The sequence below is a fragment of the Geotrypetes seraphini genome, chromosome 16, assembly GCF_902459505.1.
Source record: "Geotrypetes seraphini chromosome 16, aGeoSer1.1, whole genome shotgun sequence".
Taxonomy (NCBI): Eukaryota; Metazoa; Chordata; class Amphibia; order Gymnophiona; family Dermophiidae; genus Geotrypetes; species Geotrypetes seraphini.
The window spans coordinates 24,525,292-24,546,826 of NC_047099.1; the positions used below are offsets into that span (position 1 = coordinate 24,525,292).

A 21,535-nucleotide genomic window follows, 5' to 3' on the forward strand; every position below is an offset into this window, starting at 1 on the left:
GTTTCACATTGAAAAGCCCACGCATGAACCTGGACACCAGGGGATGAGCTGAAAGAAGTTTTCCATGGACTGGCTCATGAAAAGCTGCAATGGCACTGAGGTGGACCCTGATGGAAGAGGACTTCAGGCCAGAGTCAGACAAAGAAAGAAGATAATCCAACAACGCCTCCACTGCTAGGGAAGTGGGATCAAGATGATGAAGAAGACACCAGGAAGAAAATCTCGTCCACTTTTGATGGTAACATTGTAGAGTGGCTGGTTTCCTGGAGGCATCCAGAATGGAACGAACGGGCTGAGACAAAAGAGTATCAGTCGAGTTCAGCCCGAGAGATACCAAGCCATCAGGTGTAGAGACTGAAGGTTGGGATGCAGAAGGGTTCCCTGCTGTTGGGTAAGCAGAGAAGGAAACAGAGGAAGAAGAAAAGGTTCCCTGGAACTGAGTTGAAGTAGAAGGGAGAACCAATGTTGCCTGGGCCACCTCGGAGCAATCAGAATCATGGTGGCTCGTTCCCTCTTGAGCTTGAACAAGGTTCTCAACATGAGAGGCAGAGGAGGGAAGGCGTACAGGAACAGATTCGACCAGTCGAGGAGAAAAGCATCTGCTGTTAGACGGTGTGGAGAGTAAAGTCTGGAGCAGAATAGGGGCAGCTGATGATTGTGAGGAGCTGCAAAGAGGTCTATCTGAGGAGTGCCCCATTGATCGAAGATAGACTGCAGAGTCACGGGATCGAGTGTCCACTCGTGAGGTTGGAGAATTCTGCTGAGTTTGTCCGCTAAGGAATTCTGTTTCCCCTGAATGTATATAGCTTTCAGGAAGAGATGGTGATCTATGGCCCAAGTCCAGATCTTCTGGGCTTCCTGGCATAAAAGGCGAGAGCCTGTCCCACCCTGTTTGTTGATGTAGTACATCGCAACCTGATTGTCTGTGCACAACAGAAGGACCTGAGGAAAGAGAAGATGTTGGAAGGCCTTGAGGGCGTAAAACATCGCTCTGAGTTCCAGGAAATTGATTTGATGCTTCCTTTCCTGGGCTGACCAAAGACCTTGAGTCTGGAACTCGTTCAAGTGAGCTCCCCATGCGTACAGAGAGGCGTCGGTGGTGATGACTAGTTGATGAGGAGGTTGATGGAACAGAAGACCTCTGGATAGATTTGAGGATACCAACCACCATTGAAGAGACTGACGAAGAGATGATGTCACAGATATGTGTCGTGAGCAAGGATCCGACGCTTGGGACCACTGGGTAGCTAGGGTCCATTGAGGAGTGCGCAGGTGAAGACGGGCATGAGGTGTGACATGAACTGTGGATGCCATGTGCCCCAAGAGTACCATCATTTGTCTTGCTGAGATGGACGGCAGAGGAAGCACCTGGTGACATAGAGACTGAAGAGTCTGGAGACGATTGGATGGTAGGAAAGCTCTCATGAGGAGTGTATCCAGGATCGCTCCAATGAATTGAAGTCTCTGAGTGGGAATGATATGAGATTTGGGTAGATTGATCTCGAATCCCAGAAGTTGTAGAAACTGGATGGTTTGGTTGGTGGCCAGAAGGACTGCTTGAGCGGAAGTGTCTTTGATCAACCAATCGTCCAGGTAAGGAAATACATGCAGGTGGTGAGAGCGTAGAAATGCCGCTACCACAATGAGACATTTGGTGAATACCCTTGGAGATGAGGCAAGACCGAAGGGCAGCACCTTGTACTGGTAATGACAATGATTGATCATGAATCGGAGATATGGTCTTGAGGTTACATTGATCGGTATGTGAGTGTAAGCCTCTTTGAGATCGAGGGAGCATAGCCAGTCGTTTTGATTTAGAAGGGGATAAAGGATGGCTAAAGAAAGCATCTTGAATTTTTCTTTTACTAGATGAATGTTGAGATCGCGAAGATCCAGGATAGGTCTGAGATCTCCTGTCTTTTTGGGAACTAGAAAGTAACGGGAGTAGAATCCCTGCCCCTTTTGATCTAGAGGAACTTCCTCTATAGCGTTCAGAAAGAGGAGGGATTGGACCTCCTGAATAAGGAGGGTCGATTGAGGACTGTTCAAAGCAGACTCTTTTGGCAGGCTTTGAGGTGGAAGAGTCTGAAAGTTGAGAGAGTAGCCGTGGCGGATGATGTTGAGGACCCATTGGTCCGATGTGATTACTTCCCACCGGCTGAGGAACAGAGAAAGTCGACCTCCTATAGGCTGAGGCAGGAGAGCAGGAATAGGGATACTGGCTATACTGTGGAGAATGAAGTCAAAAGGGCTGTGACTTCTGCTGAGGAGGTTGTTTTACAGCTTGTTGCTGCTGCTGTTGTCTGGGAGGCTGACGTTGTTGTTGCCTCTGACGCCTAGGTTGCTGAGCAGTGGTAGTCAATGGACGAGCTGTGAAGCGGCGTTGATAGGCCGATTGCTGCCTGTATGGTCTTGGCGGAGGAGGCTTCTTTTTATTTTTGAGCAGGGTATCCCAGCGCGTCTCATGAGCAGAGAGCTTTTGTGTGGTTGAGTCCATGGAATCCCCAAAGAGCTCATCCCCTAGGCATGGGGCATTGGCTAACCGATCTTGATGGTTAACATCAAGCTCGGATACCCGAAGCCAGGCCAAACGACGCATAGCTACTGACATTGCTGTCGCTCTGGATGTAAGTTCAAAGGTGTCATATATGGATCTAACCATAAACTTACGTAATTGTAGAAGAGACGACAAGCATGTGTGAAAAGCAGGATGCTTTCGTGAAGGAAGATATTTTTCGAAAGAAGCCATGGTGGTAAGGAGATGCTTTAAATAAAAAGAAAAATGAAAAGCATAATTACTAGCCCTATTTGCTAACATAGCATTTTGGTAGAGCCTCTTACCAAATTTATCCATGGCCCTTCCTTCTCTGCCAGGAGGGACAGATGCATATACACTGGCTCCTGAAGTCTTTTTAAGGGTGGATTCGACAAATAAGGATTCATGTGGAAGTTGAGGTTTGTCGAACCCAGGAATGGGAATTACCTTATATAGAGAATCCAGTTTACGTGGGGCCCCTGGGACAGTTAAAGGAGTCTCTAAATTCTTATAGAATGTTTCCCTCAAGATGTCATGAAGGGGAAGTTTCAAAAATTCCTTTGGAGGCTGATCAAAATCAAGGGCATCCAAAAAAGCTTTAGACTTTTTGGATTCAGCCTCCAAAGGAATGGACAAGGACTCACACATCTCTTTCAAAAAACTAGAGAAAGAGGAAGTGGCCTGTTTGGAGGATGGGTCAGGGACAGCCGAATCCTCCTCCTCTGAGGAACATTCGCCTTCAGAAAGAAAGGGTTCCTCTGAGTCTCCCCACAGATCAGGGTCCCTGACATGGGAAGAATGGTCCCGAGACTCAGGTGTCGACGTTTGCATGTGTCGGGTTTTGCGCACCGACTTACCCGACCTCATCGATACCGAGTCAGGAGAAGTTATCGGTCGCACCGGTGCCGAAGTCTGCACCGATTGATGGTGAGCTCTCGGCTCCGGTGCAAGGACTGGCATCGATACCGATGAGGTTAGGTGAAGCGGTACCGAGACAGTGGAAGCGGGTAACACGGGTTCCACAATCGGTATCGATACGGGTTGATCCACAACCGGTACCGGTGGCTCGGTGCGGACTGGCACCGGAAGGTTCGGTGTCATGATAGCAGGAAGGAGTCGTTCTAATTGCTCCTTAAGCTGCACCTGAAGGATGGCCGTAATGCGGTCATCGAGGGATGTAATGTAATGTAATGTAATTTATTTCTTATATACCGCTACATCCGTTAGGTTCTAAGCGGTTTACAGAAAATATACATTAAGATTAGAAATAAGAAAGGTACTTGAAAAATTCCCTTACTGTCCCGAAGGCTCACAATCTAACTAAAGTACCTGGAGGGTAATAGAGAAGTGAAAAGTAGAGTTAGAGGAAAAATAAAAATAAAATAAACATTTTAACAAGACAGCATTGATCTAAATACTTTGGAAGGTAGAAGAGAGGAGAGAAAGGAATAGAAGCAGAAGGGGGAGCCGTTGAACAGTAGAATTCTTTTTTCTTCTGCGGTACCTGCGGTGCCGCTCGACGCCCCGGAGATGAGGAGCCCGATGTCGAGGGACTCACCTCTATAGGGGCGGAGCGCTTCCGCTGGCGTCTTACAGGCGGCAGGATTGGACTCACTGCACTCGAGGCCGGAAGACGTTCCAGCGGGGAAGGCTTCTTAGCCGGCTTACCTGACTGTTGAGATGCCGGTGTGGAATCACGCGGCGTCGAAGACGAGGGTGCCGACTGAATCGGTGCCGAAGCCGGAGTCGAAGGAACGGGGTCGGACATCTCGGCACCGAATAACAATCGCTGCTGAATTTGGCGATTTTTCAATGTCCGTTTTTTTAAAGTAGCACAGCGGGTGCAAGAAGAGGCCTGATGCTCAGGACCCAAACACTGTAAACACCAGTTGTGTGGGTCCGTGAGAGATATAGGCCTAGCACACCGCTGGCACTTTTTAAAACCCGGTTGAGGGGGCATGAAAGTAAAAACGGCTTCCGCCAAATCGAAGGCCGAGGCTTCGATGGTGGCAGAAGGCCCCGCCGGGGAAAACCGAAAACTGAAGAATAAAAATGAAAGTTTTTTATTATTTTTTTTTTTTTTTTTTTTTTTTAAATGGAAAGAAAGAAAAAAGGCAATTTAAGCCAAAACGTTTACGCGAGCGGGAAGGCAAGTTAGGAGAAAATTTCAACAGCCGTTGAAAACGCGTCTTCTTAGCTCCGCGGAAACTAAGAAACTGAGGGACCGCGCGCCTCTGTCGGGCGGGAAGGCACTCGCGCGTGCGCGGTGCGGCCGAGCTAGAACTTTCTAAAAAGTTCTTAGAGTGCAATCACTCTAAAATTGTCCGTACCGGGGCTCCGTCGGTGCCGTCACCCATCAGTCAAGAATATGCTGCCTGCTTGTCCTGGGATAAAGTCAAATTTCTGCAAAAAATAATAAGTTATTACTTATTATGAAAGGAGTAGCCATTCAACAAATTAGTTTAATTAGAAAAACTAGAGTAGACTTAACTACAGTTTCTGGTGGAACTTTTTGTGTCATATATATAAGATGGAAAGAACATTAGCTACGCAAAAAGGAATTTTCAATAAATTTCAGGAGGTTTGGGGTCCATTAATAGAATATTGTGATGAGTAAATATCATTTTTCCCTTATTGATACAAGTATAAAGTGAGGGAAGGGGAGGGAGGGGTTTTTGATTTGATATAATATTAAATGTTTAGAGTATTATAAATATTATACAATATATTATATGATATATAAATTAGTAGGGATGGGAGGGAGGGTTTAAATTTTATAATTTAAGTTATATGTTAAAGCTAATCAATGTTATTGAATAAGTTCAAATAATATTTTCTGATACATTTGTTGTAAATTGTAAAAATGAATAAAGAATTAAAAAAAAAATACTGTATACACTGCATTGATTTAATTCCAGCCCCAAGGCAGATAAACCATAATGACAAGATAAAGGTCACAAGTGATCAGACAACTCTAGAAAAGTGTCAGATTTTAAAATGTTACATCTTAACCAATTTCAGCTTTTGGATGTGAATAAATGTAAAAATTACGCATACACAGATTAGCTCACCAAATAAATGACGTAGAGCTCCGGTTACATTTGAGCATTAAAGTTCTGAAATTTACCTCCACTCTGTCTACATTATCTACTCCAGTGATCCCCAACCCTGTCCTGGAGGACCACCAGGCCAATCGGGTTTTCAGGCTAGACCTTATGAGTATGCATGAGAAAGATTTGCATATAATAGAAGTGACAGGCATGCAAATCTGTTCCATGCATATTCATTAGGGCTAGCCTGAAAACCCGATTGGCCTGGTGGTCCTCCAGGACACGGTTGGGGACCACTGATCTACTCAATGTATGTGTTGATGATAGCTCTGTAGATCCTGCCTCCCACTGTTCATGAAATATAAAAATTGATATGTAAATAACTAGAAAACATAGCCATGGAACTGTCTACTAAGCCTACTTTGTGCTCTAATGGTTAGGTTCTAGATAATGTATGAATTTACTAATCAGATCTTATCAGTCTGCAGTACTTGTGCAAGGGTCAGTGTAGGTACCATCTGCCCAATATTCTGCGTTATTTGGTCCGCTAGAAATGTATCCTGGCTGGCCAGATAGTACATTCAGTGGGAGATGGCTGGATGTCTCCCGCTGAATATCCCGTTTGGTGGACTGGCCAGTGACATAGCCAGTTACTACCAATCGACTTGCTGGCTAAGTTCAACAACCAAACCAAACAGACCCACCTAAAAGCAGGTCTATCTTTGGCTGAAAGGACTTAGCCAGCCAGCCAGCCAATGAATATCAGCTTAGCCAGCCAACCCTCTCCCCCAAATTCAATGCTGATGGCTAGATGCGGTGATACAATTGAATTTCCAGTTTTGCTGGCTGTCTCCTGTGGTCTGAATATCAGCCCCCATACGCTTAATTTTGGTGACAGATGCTACTGTGGAAAACCTCAAGCCCTCTCTGGGGCTCTCCACCCACATCAACTGAACTTACTGGTTAAAATCATTTTCTTTGCTGCTGTTACTGCAGAGCAGAAATGGTCTGCAAAGGTCAACACACCCTGAGTGTCTCCTGCATTTCTTGTTTCAGTGTCTGCTACCTGCCCCTCCAGCTCCCGCTATATCACCTGAAAGCGTCCCCGACAGGACTCATACATAGGATAATGTGCAAGTTGTTGCGGACTCGCTCAATCAGATAGTTAAAGAGACTATCTGGGGTCTCGGACACATGTTCTGCCTTCGCCCGCTCCACGATGGCTGTCTGTATCTGCAAACGGTACACAAGAGATGGAGTGGCTTAGTGGTAAGAGATAAGGGCTGATAACTAGGAGATTAAGGATTGATTCTATTATCCAAATGACACACTATAGTATCTTTCATTGCTTCAGAAATCCTAATAGGCTGCAAAGTATAGTAACATAGTAAATTATGGCAGATGAAGACCTGAATGGTCCATCCAGTCTGCCCTGTAACTACATGCATTACAATTTCATGACTGAATTCTTTTTTTTTTTCTTTGTCTCTTCTGGGCCACAAACCTTAGCAGTCTATCCAGGACTGTTCTTAGGTTCCATCTACGGGAACAGGTTCCATTGAAGCTCACTCCAGCCTATCCAAACCATCTCCTTTACCCATTCATATTCTAGTTAGAGATCCTCTGTGTTCATCCCACGCTATTTTGAATTCTATCGCTGTTTTCCTTTCCACCACCTCCCTCGGGTGTGCATTCCAGGCATCCACCACCCTCTCCGTGAAAAATAATTTCCTAGCATTACTCCTAAGTCTACCACCTTTCAACCTCAAATTATGTCTTCTTTATTATACGGTTATGTTTTGTTTTTTTTGTTTTTTTTATAATTCTTTATTCATTTTAAAACTTTCATCAAGTGTACAAAAATTGCAACACAATAACATAGATTTAACCACTTGTACATCTTATCATTATAACTTATAGTTGTAAATATAACCCTCCCTCTCCCATCCTGAAATCCTTTTAGTAATTTTTATTTTTCATATAATAGAAACCCTCCCCCCACCCCACCCTTATCTTACATATTAAATATAGAAATATTAGGAAAATGGCATCAATCATGACAAAAGGACGTTAATGGTTCCCAAATTTTAATGAAGTTTTTATAATTTTCATTATACGGTTATGTTAATTTTGTGGTTCAGTTACAAAAGTTAAATAGCTCTAAGTCTAATAAATGTTGGCATTGTCATCTCGAAACAGGGACTTTAGACCATTTATTGTTCTATTGTCCATTTATTTTGGCTTTTTGGAAATCAATATGGGGCCAAATAAATTGCTTGTTAGAAAATATTTTGTTGATATGGGAAGGGATGGGAGGTGGATGGGGGGTATTAAAACATGTATAATAATATTGTTTAAGAATGTCAAGTGAGTTATGTGAATTAATTGTAATAATATTGTACACTTGTTGAAAGAAATAAAAAGGAATAAAGATTAAAAAAAAAAAAAAAAAAAAAAAAAAGAAAATCCAGTGGCATTATCCTATGATACTGTGCTTTTTGGCATGTCAATGAGAGCTAAAGTCAAATATCAGCTAAGAACAACAGGCTTTTATTAATAATGACAGGAGTTGCCTACAACAAATTATGAGCAATTGGAAGAATTGGACGAGGCTTAATTATAGTTTTTGGTGGAATTCATTGTGTCTTGTGTATAAAATGGAAAGAATATTAGCCATTCAGAAAGGGAATTTTAAGAAATTTCAGATTTGGGAGCCATTAGCAAAATATTGTAATGTTTAATTATTGTTTTCCCTTATAACATGCACATCCGGGAGGGGGGAGGTTGGGGGTTTGATAGATTAATGAATTTAGACATATTGGGGTTCATTATAGAAATTTTATGTGATGGGCATTGTGATTGTTTGGGGGGGGGGGACTAATGGTTATTAATGGAATATTAAGTGTGTTATTGATGTATAAAATGTGGTATTTATTGTTACACTTACTGTAAGTTCTGAAAATAATAAAGAATTGGAAAAAAAAATTTGTGGTTTTATTTGGCTCTTTTTCAAAACCAGATGCTTCAAAATGGAAAGATCAATAGCGGTGCAAAATGGAAATTATAAAAACTTCATTAAAATTTGGGAACCATTAACGTCCTTTTGTCATGATTGATGCCATTTTCCTAATATTTCTATATTTAATATGTAAGATAAGGGTGGGGTGGGGGGAGGATTTCTATGATATGAAAAAAATAACATTACTAGAGGGATTTCAGGATGGGAGAGGGAGGGTTATATTTGCAATTATAAGATATAACGTTAAGATGTACAAGATCACAGCAGACTTAACTTTAATTTCTGGTGGAATTCACTTTGCCATCTATACAAAATGGAACGTTCAATAGCAATACAAAATGGAAATTATAAAAGGTTTAATGAAATAAGGGAGCCATTGACATTGTTTTGTAATGAATAAACACCATTTTCTTAACATTACTTATGAATGGAGGGGAAAGGGGAGGGATTGTATAAATGAAGAAAAAGGTAAAAAAGAACTATGAAAAAGATTGATTCAATTAAGAAAATAGTATGGAAAGGGAGGGGGGGAAGGGTTTAGATACATATACATTTGTTATTATCTTGATAGATTTATCAAGTGTTGTTTGTAAATCTATGTATTACTTTTATTGTACACTTGTTGAAAGATTAAAAATGAATAAAGAATTTAAAAAAAAAAAAGATGTACAAGTGATTAAATCTATGTTATTGTGTTGCAATTTTTGTACACTTGATGAAAGTTTTAAAATCAATAAAGAATTAACAACAAAAAACAAAAAAAAACAACAGATGCTTCTGGTTTTGAATTTGTGTCGGTTATCTGACTTTGGCCACCTGTGAGTATATGTGGGGATTAGGAACTCAAAATGAAGAGTTATATTAGAGAAGTTCCTAAAGTGTGTGAGGACACTGAAATCTACACTAGAGGTCCTGTTACCTGTTGATGGCATAAAGAAGCATCAAAGAGGAGATGTAGATGACCTTGGCAAGTGCACAGCAGATGACACAAGGTTGGAAGAATACAAACACATTACATAGCAGGTCTGACAGACTCTGGCACATGGTCCAGCAGAAGAGAAAACTGACAGACCAAGGCATGTGATATGGAAGAAAAAGCAATGTTACTTACCGTAACAGTTGTTATCCAGGGACAGCAGGCAGCTATTCTCACTAGTGGGTGATGTCATCCGACAGAGCCCCGATACCGACGTCTCACAAGCATGTCTTGCTTGAAGAAACTCAGAAGTTTTGAGATGCCTGCACTGCGCATGCGCCAGTGCCTTCCCGCCCGATGGTCCGGGTGTGTCTCCTCAGTTCAGGTAGCTAGCAGAGAAGCCAACCCAGGGGAGGTGGGTGGGACGTGAGAATAGCTGCCTGCTGTCCCTGGATAACAACTGTTACGGTAAGTAACATTGCTTTATCCCAGGACAAGCAGGCAGGTATTCTCACTAGTGGGTGACCTCCAAGCTAACCTCAATGGGATGGTGGGAGAGTTGGCAACTTAGGAGAATAAATTTTGTAACACTGTTTGGCCAAACTGTCCATCCCTTCTGGAGAAAGTATCCAGACAATAATGAGAGGTGAATGTATGAACCGAGGACCAAGTGGCAGCCTTACAAATCTCCTCAATCGGTGTCGATCTGAGGAAGGCTACAGATGCTGCCATTGCTCTGACTCTATGGGCTGTGACCCTACAGGGAAGGGGTAATCCAGCCTGGGCATAGCAGAAAGAGATACAAGCCGCCAACCAGTTGGAGATGGTGTGCTTTGATACAGGTCGTCCCAGCTTGTTTGGATCAAAGGAGACAGTTCTGTGTGGTTTGGTGCGATCCAAGTAGAAAGCCAAAGCACGTTTACAGTCCAGAGTGTGTAGGGCTGATTCTCCAGGATGAGAATGAGGCTTTGGAAAAAACACTGAAAGTATAATGGATTGGTTGAGATGAAATTCAGAGACCACTTTAGGTAGGAATTTTGGATGAGTGCGGAGGACCACCTTGTCATGATGGAATACTGTGAAAGGTGGGTCCGCCACCAAGGCCTGAAGCTCACTGACCCTGCGAGCAGATGTGAGGGCCACCAGAAAAACCACTTTCCAAGTGAGAAACTTTAGTGGAGCCTTTCTCAGAGGCTCAAAAGGAGGTTTCATAAGCTGAGAAAGGTCAACATTGAGATCCCAAACCACTGGAGGCGGTTTGAGAGGAGGATTGACATGAAAAAGTCCTTTCAGAAATCTGGAAACCACAGGATGAGCAGAGAGAGGTTTCCCTTGCAGAGGCTGATGGAAAGCCGCAATAGCGCTCAGGTGGACTCGTATAGAGGTCGACTTGAGACCAGACTGAGACAAGTGTAGAAGATAGTCCAACACAGAGGATAGGGAGGCTCGCTGAGGCTCCTTAGAATTGGAAATACACCATGATGTAAATCTAGTCCATTTTTGGGAGTAGCATTGACGAGTAGCAGGCTTCCTGGAAGCCTCCAATACATCCCTCACCGCCTGGGAAAACTGGTGAGGAGTTACGTTGAGAGGAACCAAGCTGTCAGGTGGAGAGACTGCAGGTTGGGATGAAGCAGTGAACCTTGATGTTGAGTAAGTAGTGAAGGAAACACTGGAAGAAGGAATGGCTCCCTGTGCTGAGTTGAAGTAGAAGGGAGAACCAAGGTTGTCTGGGCCACCGAGGAGCTATCAGAATCATGGTGGCATGGTCGGATCTCAACTTGACCAGAGTCTTTTGAATGAGAGGAAATGGAGGAAACGCATACAGGAAGCGATTCTCCCAATCCAGCAGAAAAGCATCTGCCTCGAGACGGTGAGGAGTGTAGATCCTGGAACAAAACAGAGGCAGTTTGAAGTTGTGAGGAGCCGCAAAGAGGTCTCTCTGAGGCGTCCCCCACTGAGCAAAGATCTGATGAAGGGGTGTGGAATGGAGTGTCCATTCGTGAGGCTGAAGCAGCCGACTCAAGTTGTCTGCCAAGACATTGTCCTTCCCCTGAATGTAGACTGCTTTGAGGAAGGCGTTGTGGCGAACCGCCCAATCCCAGACTCTGAGAGCTTCCTGGCATAGGGAGGCCGAGCACGTGCCCCCCTGCTTGTTGACATAAAACATGGCGACCTGATTGTCCGTGCGAATGAGGACCACCATGTCATGAAGTAGATGTTGAAAAGCTTGAAGAGCATTGAAGATGGCTCGGAGCTCCAGAAGATTGATTTGATGGAGGCGGTCCACACTGGTCCAGAATCCCTGAGTGCGAAGCCCATCCAGATGCGCTCCCCATGCATAGGTCGAGGAATCGGTTGTGAGAACTTTCTGGTGGGGAGGAGAATGAAACAGCAAACCTCTGGATAGATTCGAAGAGGTCATCCACCAAAGTAGAGACTGCCGAAGAGCAGGAGTGACAATGATGTGTCGAGTCAACGTATCAGACACCTGAGTCCACTGAGATGCCAGGGTCCACTGAGGAATTCTGAGATGGAGTCTGGCCAATGGTGTCACATGAACTGTAGAGGCCATGTGGCCCAGGAGGACCATCATGTGTCTCGCTGAGATGGACTGGCGAGAATACACAGACTGGCAGAGATGAAGAAAAGCATCCATGCGCTGAGGAGGAAGGAATGCTCTGAGACGTATGGTATCCAGGACCGCCCCGATGAAGGGGAGCGACGGTGTAGGCTGTAGATGAGATTTGGGAAAGTTGATCTCGAATCCCAAACTCTGCAGGAACAGAATCGTAGACAGGGTCGCCGAGATGACCCCCGATGCCGAGGGAACCTTGATGAGCCAGTCGTCGAGGTAGGGGAATACCTGAAGCGGCCACCACTACCAGACACTTCATGAAGACTCTGGGAGACAAGGATAGGCCGAATGGAAGCACTCGATACTGCAGATGCAGATGTCCCACCCGAAATCTGAGGAATTTGCGTGAGGCCGGATGAATGGGAATGTGAGTGTAGGCCTCCTTGAGATCCAGAGAGCATAACCAGTCGTTCTGCTCGAGGAGGGGGTAGAGAGAAGCGAGGGTCAGCATGCGGAACCTCTCCTTGACTAGGAATTTGTTGAGGACCCTGAGGTCCAAAATGGGTCGCAGATCGCCCGTCTTTTTCGGAACAAGGAAGTACCGGGAGTAAAACCCCTGGTTGTGTTGGTCCACAGGGACCGGCTCGACGGCCCAGAGCCGGAGCAAAGCCTGGGCTTCCTGAAGAAGAAGGGCGGTCTGTGTCAAGTTGGAAGGATACTCTCTTGGAGGGTGGTCCGGAGGGACCCGATGGAATTGAAGAGAGTATCCCTCCCTGATGATAGTAAGGACCCAGAGGTCGGTGGTTATGGCCTCCCAACGATGATAAAACTGATGGAGGCGCCCTCCGATGGGAAAAACAGGGGGAGGCAGAACGAGACTGGTTATGCCCTCGACGAGACAGTCAAAGAGGCTGAGGAGCCTTAGGGACAGCAGACGCCTTTTTGCTGAGCCTTTTGGGGGGGGGGGCTGCCGCTTTGCAGGTTGCCTTGCAGGCGGAGCTTGCCTCGGCTGATAACGCCACTGATAGATCAATGGCGGTCGAGAGGGTCGAGACTGCTGAGGCTTAGGCTTCGGCCTAAGAATGGACTGGAAGGACTTTTCATGATCAGACAATTTCTTCGTGACTGTCTCGATGGATTCGTCGAAAAGATCTGCCCCAGCACACGGGACGTTCGCCAGGCGGTCCTGAAGATTCGGGTCCATGTCAATGGTCCGCAACCAGGCCAAACGGCGCATCGCCACAGAGCAGGCCGCTGCTCTGGCCGAGAGCTCGAAAGCATCATAGGCCGATTGCATCAACTGAAGACGAAGCTGGGACAGCGAAGCAACCACTTCCTCAAACTCAAATCGAGCCTGAGACTCGATGTATGGCGTGAATTTTCGAAGCACAGGTAGAAAAAATTCCAAATAGGTGGCAAAGTGGAAATTATATTTTAGGACTCGAGACGTCATCATAGCATTCTGATAGATGCGTCGTCCAAACTTATCCATGGTTCTGCCCTCGCGGCCCGGAGGCACCGAAGCATACACTTGGCCTGGATGAGACCGCTTGAGCGAGGATTCGACCAAGAGGGACTGATGAGAAAGCTGAGGTCCCTCGAAGCCCTTATGATGCACCATGCGGTACCGAGCATCCAACTTTCCAGGGACCGCAGGGATAGAGTAAGGAGACTCAAAGCACCTCATGAAGGTCTGATCGAGGAGCTTGTGCAAGGGTAGGTGTAAGGACTCGGCCGGAGGACGAGGCAAGTGCATGGTATCGAGATACTCCTTTGAGTATCGAGACTCTGCATCGAGAGTAATGTCCATGTCATCCGCCATTTGTCTGAGAAATGAGGAAAAAGACAGCTGGTCCGCCAGCGCCGGTCTTCGAGAAGGACTAGACGAAGTCGAGGCTTCGGGCTCCACTGAGGCCTGTGAACAACAGGGCGAATAAAAAACCTCAGGGTCCTCGAACTCCGGGCCCGGAGGAGGAGACCCAGCCGAAGCAGAATATCCCATCCGGGGCAACTTCTTCTGAGGCGAGACTGTCGAGTGTCGAGAGGAATGCCTCGAAGAATGTCTGGATCGATGCCCTTCTCGATGTCTGGATGGAGATCGAGCCCGCCTGTGAGAATACTGGTCCCCAGAAGCCTCCAAGGAGCAGATAGGACTCGACGCTGTCGATCGAAGAGGTGGAAGAGTCGGTGCCTCCCCAGAAGCCGCCCAGGCTTGATAGGGGGTCCGGAAGAACTCGTCCTGTCCCCTGCTATGCCCAGGACTGGGAGGCCTTGAAGGAGGACGCCACACTGTGTCATGGGGCAGAGTAATAGGCTCCAAAGGAGGCAGTTCACTAAGGGAGGCTTTCCTCAAGAGAATCGGTTCCAAGGGAGGCATCTCTCCAGGAGGGGCCTACCTCGATGGAATCGGCTCCAAGGGAGGCATGTCACTAACCGAGGACCGCCTCGATGAGCCGGACACCGCCCGCCGCTCCTCCACGCCGAGCAACGAGGTCGAGCGGTGCAGAGGAGGGGGAGGGGGCGGCCCGCCCCTCGGGACCGGAACCGGGAGGTCACCCTGGATCGAGGCAATCAGCCGGGGACCCATGGTGTGCATGAGTTCCACAAACTGAGCCTCCAGAAGGGACTTCAATGAAGCCGATATGGAGGGATCCGCACCAAACGGGGGCCCTTCCGCACAGTCTCCGCGCTCTTTCAGTGCAGCGTGCTTCTGCTTGCCAGCCTTCGGCACTTTAAGCACCACCGGTGGAACTATGGGGGTCGGTACCTGTTCCGAGGAGACAGAGGAAGGCACCGGCGCCGAGGATGAGGCCGAAACCAGCGTGAACGAGGCCTGTTTCAGAAGGCCCGAAACAGCCGGGGAGGTAGAGGGCTTCGTCGACGAAGTCGAAGCACCAGTCGATGATGAAGCTGTAGGATCCAACGAAGCTTCCATCTTGAACATGGACTCCCACAGCAGGCAGCGGCGCTTAAACGCTCGCGCCGTCAAAGTGGAGCAAGGCCGGCACGATTTCGGAAAGTGATCTGGACCCAGACACTGGAGGCAGCGTCGATGCGGGTCGGTGAGCGAAATCGCGCGCTGGCACTTGCTACACTTTTTAAAACCGGTGATCGGCCGGGACATAGGACGGAAAAGCTCCGCCGCAAGGTCGAAGGCGCGGGGCCCCAGCCACGCGGCCAACCCGGTGTCGGAAGAAAAATTTTTTTTTTTTTTTAAAAAGAAATCAAAGAAAGAAACAAACGCACGGGAGAGCCAAAAGAACCCAACCCGCGGCAATATAGAAGGCAAAAAACAGATTCAATGGGCGCAGACTTGAAGTTGAACTTCTCAGCTCCGCGGAAGAAAAAGAACTGAGGAGACACGCCAGGACCATCGGGCGGGAAGGCACTGGCGCATGCGCGGTGCGGGCATCTCGAAACTTCTGAGTTTCTTCAAGCAAGACATGCTTGTGAGACATCCGTATCGGGGCTCTGTCGGATGACATCACCCACTAGTGAGAATACCTGCCTGCTTGTCCTGGGATAATGAAGTCTACCAGATTGGCATGTGAAATCGGAAGAAGTCTGGTCAGAATGATACACATTTAACATAAAACCTACCTCTTCAAATTCATCTGCTTTATACAAGTTGGGGACTTCCCCTGAGCTCAGGATGTTATTGATGTCCTCCAAGAAGGATTCGTCCACAATCTGAGTGTCAGTGAAGAGGAACACTGTTGGTTTATCATCTACACCTGTCTGACGATACAGCTTCTTAATATCTGTGAGGATCAGAAAAAATAGATACTGCAATTGTGTGACTACTGCTTGATGAGTGTAACAGTTTTATGAACTTAGACTCTCTTCAAGGCACAGCATGTCATCAAGCTTTTCTTGCACTCATATCTGAAGACCAGAGCCATGCAAGTCTCCAGAAAGGCTGGCATTAAGGGGTTGCAAACAAAGCAATTGGCCTGGGCTCCCATGCCACAGAGAACCCCAAACCTGCTCAAAGTAGAAGAAAGTGCAGCCTGGCAGCTGGCTTTGGGTCTCCCCCTCAAATTTCTACCCTGTACCGTGTCTCCAGGTGCCCATACTTATAACACAAGCTCTCAATGCTGTATTGAAAAATATGTGAAGGTTGCAATCCTTCTGTTTGACCACTAGTGAATGGAGTTGCTCAGCCTTCTCCCGAGGAAGAATGTCTGCAAACTCCACAATATGCAGATCCTCTTTTACTGCCATTGCCTTCTTTTAAGAATATTATATTATCTTATTAATCTCCATTGGTATATACTGCTGCAAAAGTCTGTTTATTTTAATGTTATTTTACCCCCCTTCTATTATATTATTAACAGTAAAACCCCTGATGCAACCCAGAAGTGGGCAAAATGTGGCCATTTTAGGCATTTTTCTTTTTGTTCATAATAAACCTTTTCTACTGTGGCCTTGAGATCTGCTCATCTGTTTTCTGTGCAACTGATGATCACCTATCTTCTTTTTCTAAACTCCATAATATTGTGCACCAAGTTTGCAAATACGTGCTCTTGAAGAGCTATTAAGAAGCTATGCAGGAAATTAGCAGATCATTCTGAAACATTTTTCTCCCCAAAAGCTCCATTGTCTGAGCCTCTTCCCTGAAGGCACCAAGAGTTCATATTGGAACTTTTGGCTTTTTTGAGAATGGATTTGAACATCATGGAATGGTGAGAAAGCTGCTGCTTATAGCAGGGGTGTCCAATGTCGGTCCTCGAGGGCCGCAGTCCAGTCGGGTTTTCAGGATTTCCCCAGTGAATATGCATGAGATCTATTAGCATACAATGAAAGCAGTGCATGCAAATAGACCTCATGTATATTCATTGGGGAAATCCTGAAAACCTGACTGGACTGCGGCCCTCGAGGACCGACATTGGACACCCCTGGCTTATAGGAACTCTGTACAGAGTCAATTTTCTTTCGATAGGCGATACAGAGAGGGGTGTCTCCCACATTTTCATCTGTTCATTCTTGATGATTCTATAAATGGACACTGTCAAAGCTTCCTGGGGGGGGGGTTATAAGAATTGTGGATGTCTGGTGTTTCTTTCCTGGATTCTTCCCTCCATCTCTAATTTAAGCCCTTTCAAATACAAATTAATGAATGAGAGTTCCTCAGGCTGGGGAGTTTCTTCTTTAATATGGTAGAGACAGGTCTGATGGAAAGCCATTTGAATCCTTTTCAAAAAATACTGCTGGCTCATAATCAAAATTTCAGGAGCACTCAGAGTCAGACTCTGAAAGTACTCCAGAGAAGAAGTCTGAGTCTCTGCCTGTCTCACTTATTGACACTGGTGTTAGTATAGGGTGAAGGTGTTGAGACACTGAGGATTTCCGATATTTCGGTGAAACTTCTTTCCCCAATGCACTGGTGATCAACAATGCTTCAGCTGACATCAACCTTGAGGCCCTTTGAGGTTTCCGTGTCAATGCCTCTCCTGTAGGTAGTGTGAGTCTCAAGGACCAGCTAAATCTCTCTGTGAAAGCTACAGCATCATATCAAGCAAAGAAGTGCTCCATCGCTCATTGATTCTTCTTATGAGCTGCTCCTCAAAGGCTGCCATTGACCTAAGGAGAAGTAGCCACATCCTCCTGATTCATTTGAGGAGTATCAGATGCTAGCATTAAATGGTTAAAAAAACCCTCTCTTAGTTGCTATTGACAGCAACAAGACTAAACTTACAAAAGTCATGTTTTAAATCTGAAAGCACATTTTGAAACAAGCTTCTGTGCCAGATGGGAGATGGCATGCTTGTATGGTGAGGCAACTTTTAGTACGTACAACAAGCTGGATTAGCTGCCCACACAGGTTCCCTCATTAACATCATCCGTGCTGTGAGTGCTAGCTATCCTACTTGTCCTCTGAGAAAGTGACTTGCCCATGGTTACAAGGAGTGTCAGTGGTGGAAATCTGATTTTTTGGTTTTTATTCCACTGTTCTAACCTTTAGGCTATTCCTTTCCTTCTCCTACATACTGTGGAAGTCCCTTCATATAACAAAGCAGTCCGTACCTTCTCGGAACTCTTGCCTGCGATAATATTTTGTCACTTCAATCTGAAAGACTTTATAGTCACAGATGCTAGATGCCAGACGGGCCAAACATTGCCGTCCACTGCCGCCAATGCCAATTAGCAGCATGTTGCCTCGAAGCTGGCCAATGACCCGGATAATTCGTGTTACTACACAGAAGAGAAAAAAGTAATTTAGTATACATCAGACAGATTCAATGTTTAGGAAAGCTGCACTGAGATTTATGGACTTTAAAAGGAGAAGTGAGGAGACACTAACTAGCACATGATGAGGAGGAGAACAGGGTAGAAACAAGCAGTGACTATGAAGGGGTGAGAACAAGGGGGTAGTAATATGCACTAACTATGTTCGATGGCATCTCGGAAGAGGACAAGTTTCATGGGCACCATTCCTGGCATGTTGTTGTAGTCATTGAGTTGCTCCTCCATAAAGGTTTTCAGAGCTGGAAAGTCTGTCAGGTCCTCGTAGATTCGGGGCTCCCGCATGAAGTCCCCTGCGAAGGCGATGGCACAAATCACTTTGGCACAGAGCTACAGACAACATTTTCTGATGCTTTACTCTGGAAATTTCCACCACTAACATTCTCTAATTATATATACCTGTTTCCCTCAGCTCTTCAGTTACATCTGTAAAAGAGGCCAACAAATTCCTAAAAAGCTCATGTATTAAAATATATATCCTGAATGTGGTCCAATCATCTTTTTTTTTTTTTTTTTTATAAATCTTTATTCATTTTACATCTTACAACAAGTGTAACAATAAATAACAGTTAAATTGAATTGAATACAACACTCATAAATTGGAACATGGTACTTTACAGGCTCTATTAAAAGCAAAAGGTAAAGGAAATTATAATAAATTTAAGGATGTGTGGGGACCTTTATTAAATTATAGTAATGAATAAGTTACACTTTTCCCAATCTTAATACACATGTGGATTTGAAGGGGGGATTTCTTGTTTTTCCATTAAGAATATATAGATGATTGTCGTAAGGTATTATTTTCATGTGGTATATATTAGTTGTATATGAATTTGGGAGGGGGGTGGGGTTAAATCTTCTTGGTGTATGATATTGAAAATTTTTCAAGTAATGTTGTATTATATTTGGTTGATATTTACTGTACACTTGATGTAAGTTTAAAAATGAATAAAGAAATTATAAAAGCAAAAGGTAAATATAAGGAATTATCTTCAAAATTGGTAAGGAAGGATTTGTTTTCCCAACAAACTCTGTATTATGGAAATTCAAATAAGGCGGGAAGATTATTGGCAAATTATCTTAAAGCAAAGAAGAGAAGAACAAAAATTATTGCAATTAAGGATGAAAAAGGGAATACACATACTCAAATTGGTAATATTTTAAATCAGTTTCTAAATTTTTATAAAAACTTATATTCTTCCAAGCCTTATGATAATAGAGAAAGGGATGGAATAGAATTTTTGAGATTAATTACTGGACCGAAGATTCTTGATCATATTAAAAGAAATTTAGAAGAGCCTATATCATTTTTTTTAGTTTTATTTTGTTTTGAGTTGATGGATTCTTTGGACATTTGGCATCTTTATCACCTTCTCTCATTTATGCTTTAGAAGGACCCAATGTGATGACAGAAGAGCTGCCTGCTTTTTCTTTATTTCAGGTGAGATCTAACATCTGGCATTGCTAAGCAAATTACAAGACTAAAGGGGAGAGAGGAAGTCACGTTGAACCTGGGAGACTCCATATATGTTCAGATTTACCCAGATTATAGAAGAGAAAAGCTCTGATGGGAGCCATCAATCTGACATCATTCACAAACGTGCCTGGTATTCTTTTGGTTGTCCACAAAGAACAACATTGACCACCATATGCCCAGCAGTTGGAGAACAGTGTGGGTCAAGATGGATCATGTGATGGCCATGCACCAATCTATGCTCCAAGGTGTCCCTGAATAAAAGACTTGCATAACACTTAAGGCTAGAGGCTCATATGAGGGTTTCATTTCATCTTTACCCCTCTCACCTCAAAGATGAAATTTCATATAGGAACACCACAGAAGGGATCAGAGGCAACTGCATTCTCTTCAAATTCAAGCAAAAATGAAGAAAGGCCATGCATTTGCCAAGAAACTGGAAAATCCACACAAAAGATACACAGAAATTCAGAGGCAGAAGAAGCTGCAGCACAGAGAATGCTGCATGTTACATCTTTGCAGAAATGGAAGGCAATGACACAGTCCAGTGATCTCCATTCACCCCAAAGTGTCAGTGAAAGAGCACTGCATTGCCTTTCCTTTCCACTGCAAAGAACAGAACAGAGTTTGGCCTTATCAGCCAGATGCAACAACCATGAGTCATTAGGTCCTGGATTCTTTCTATTTCTTCCATTGCTGACATTCCTAGGTGACCTTTTCTGAAGGGTCTGATTTGTGAAGCTAAGCTGAAGAAAGGGTATGGTCCTTACCAAAGATTGGTGGACTTTTATTAGGACACAGGTTGTGGAAGGTCATCTCGAAGAGAATGCCCAGCTTTTCACTCACAAGACTGGTGAAGGTTTCCTTGTCAGCCATGTCCACCAGGCGGTCAGAGAACACCCTATTTCAAGACAGAAAAATAATCAGAGAACAGCCAGCGTATATATTCAGGCTCATTAAACCTAAATTATACAGTGGAAAGCCCTCTGTTAGGAAGGGTGTGAGTGGCCTAATGGGGGTAGAATAATTGGTCAGATCCTGATTCTAACATAGATATTCAATGCGGTCTTAGCATGTCACTCTAAGTCCCACTTAACATAGAATGTAGATATTAGAACTGAGATGTCCAGGCTGGGAGCACACTCCTTTCCAATGGGATTTCAGAAATGGGATGGGATGGGAGGGGTTTTTATTTATATATTTATGCTGATGTTTGATTAGATTTTCAAGTGATTTGTATGATCTAATTGATATTTTATTGTACACTTGATGTAAGAAATGAAAATGAATAAAGATTTTGAAAAAAAAAAAATGGGTTTGCTGATGCACCTATTTTGTACATATAAATTTCTGGACAAAACCAGCAATTTTTGAAAACTTAAGTGTGTCTTTGAACTGGTATAAAACCAGATGTGGAAAACTTTCCTTTTTTTAATATTCTTTATTCATTTTTAAAACTTCAATTGTGCACAAAAGATGATGCATTTACATACTACAAGAACGAGAGGGCATTCGGAAAAATTAAGAGGGGACAGGTTCAGAACCAGTGCTAGGACGTTCTTCTTCACCCAAAGGGTGGTGGACACCTGGAATGCGCTCCCAGAGGGTGTGATAGGACAGAGTACGGTTTTGGGGTTCAAGAAAGGATTGGATAATTTCCTGAGGGAAAAGGGGATAGAAGGATATAGATAGAGTGGACTGCTGGGCATGATGGAC

The 21,535-nt window shown here is 44.6% G+C and overlaps 1 protein-coding gene across 1 annotated transcript in view; it reads right to left on the reverse strand.

Annotated features, from left to right (window-relative positions):
* The window catches only part of DNAH2 (dynein axonemal heavy chain 2), a 511,463-nt gene that overhangs the window by 188,323 nt on the left and 301,605 nt on the right, over positions 1 to 21,535 (reverse strand). Inside the window, 5 exon segments of the mRNA XM_033923769.1 lie at positions 6,680 to 6,819; positions 15,700 to 15,860; positions 18,127 to 18,294; positions 18,489 to 18,638; positions 20,590 to 20,720. Coding sequence (XP_033779660.1) covers positions 6,680 to 6,819; positions 15,700 to 15,860; positions 18,127 to 18,294; positions 18,489 to 18,638; positions 20,590 to 20,720 — 750 coding nt within the window.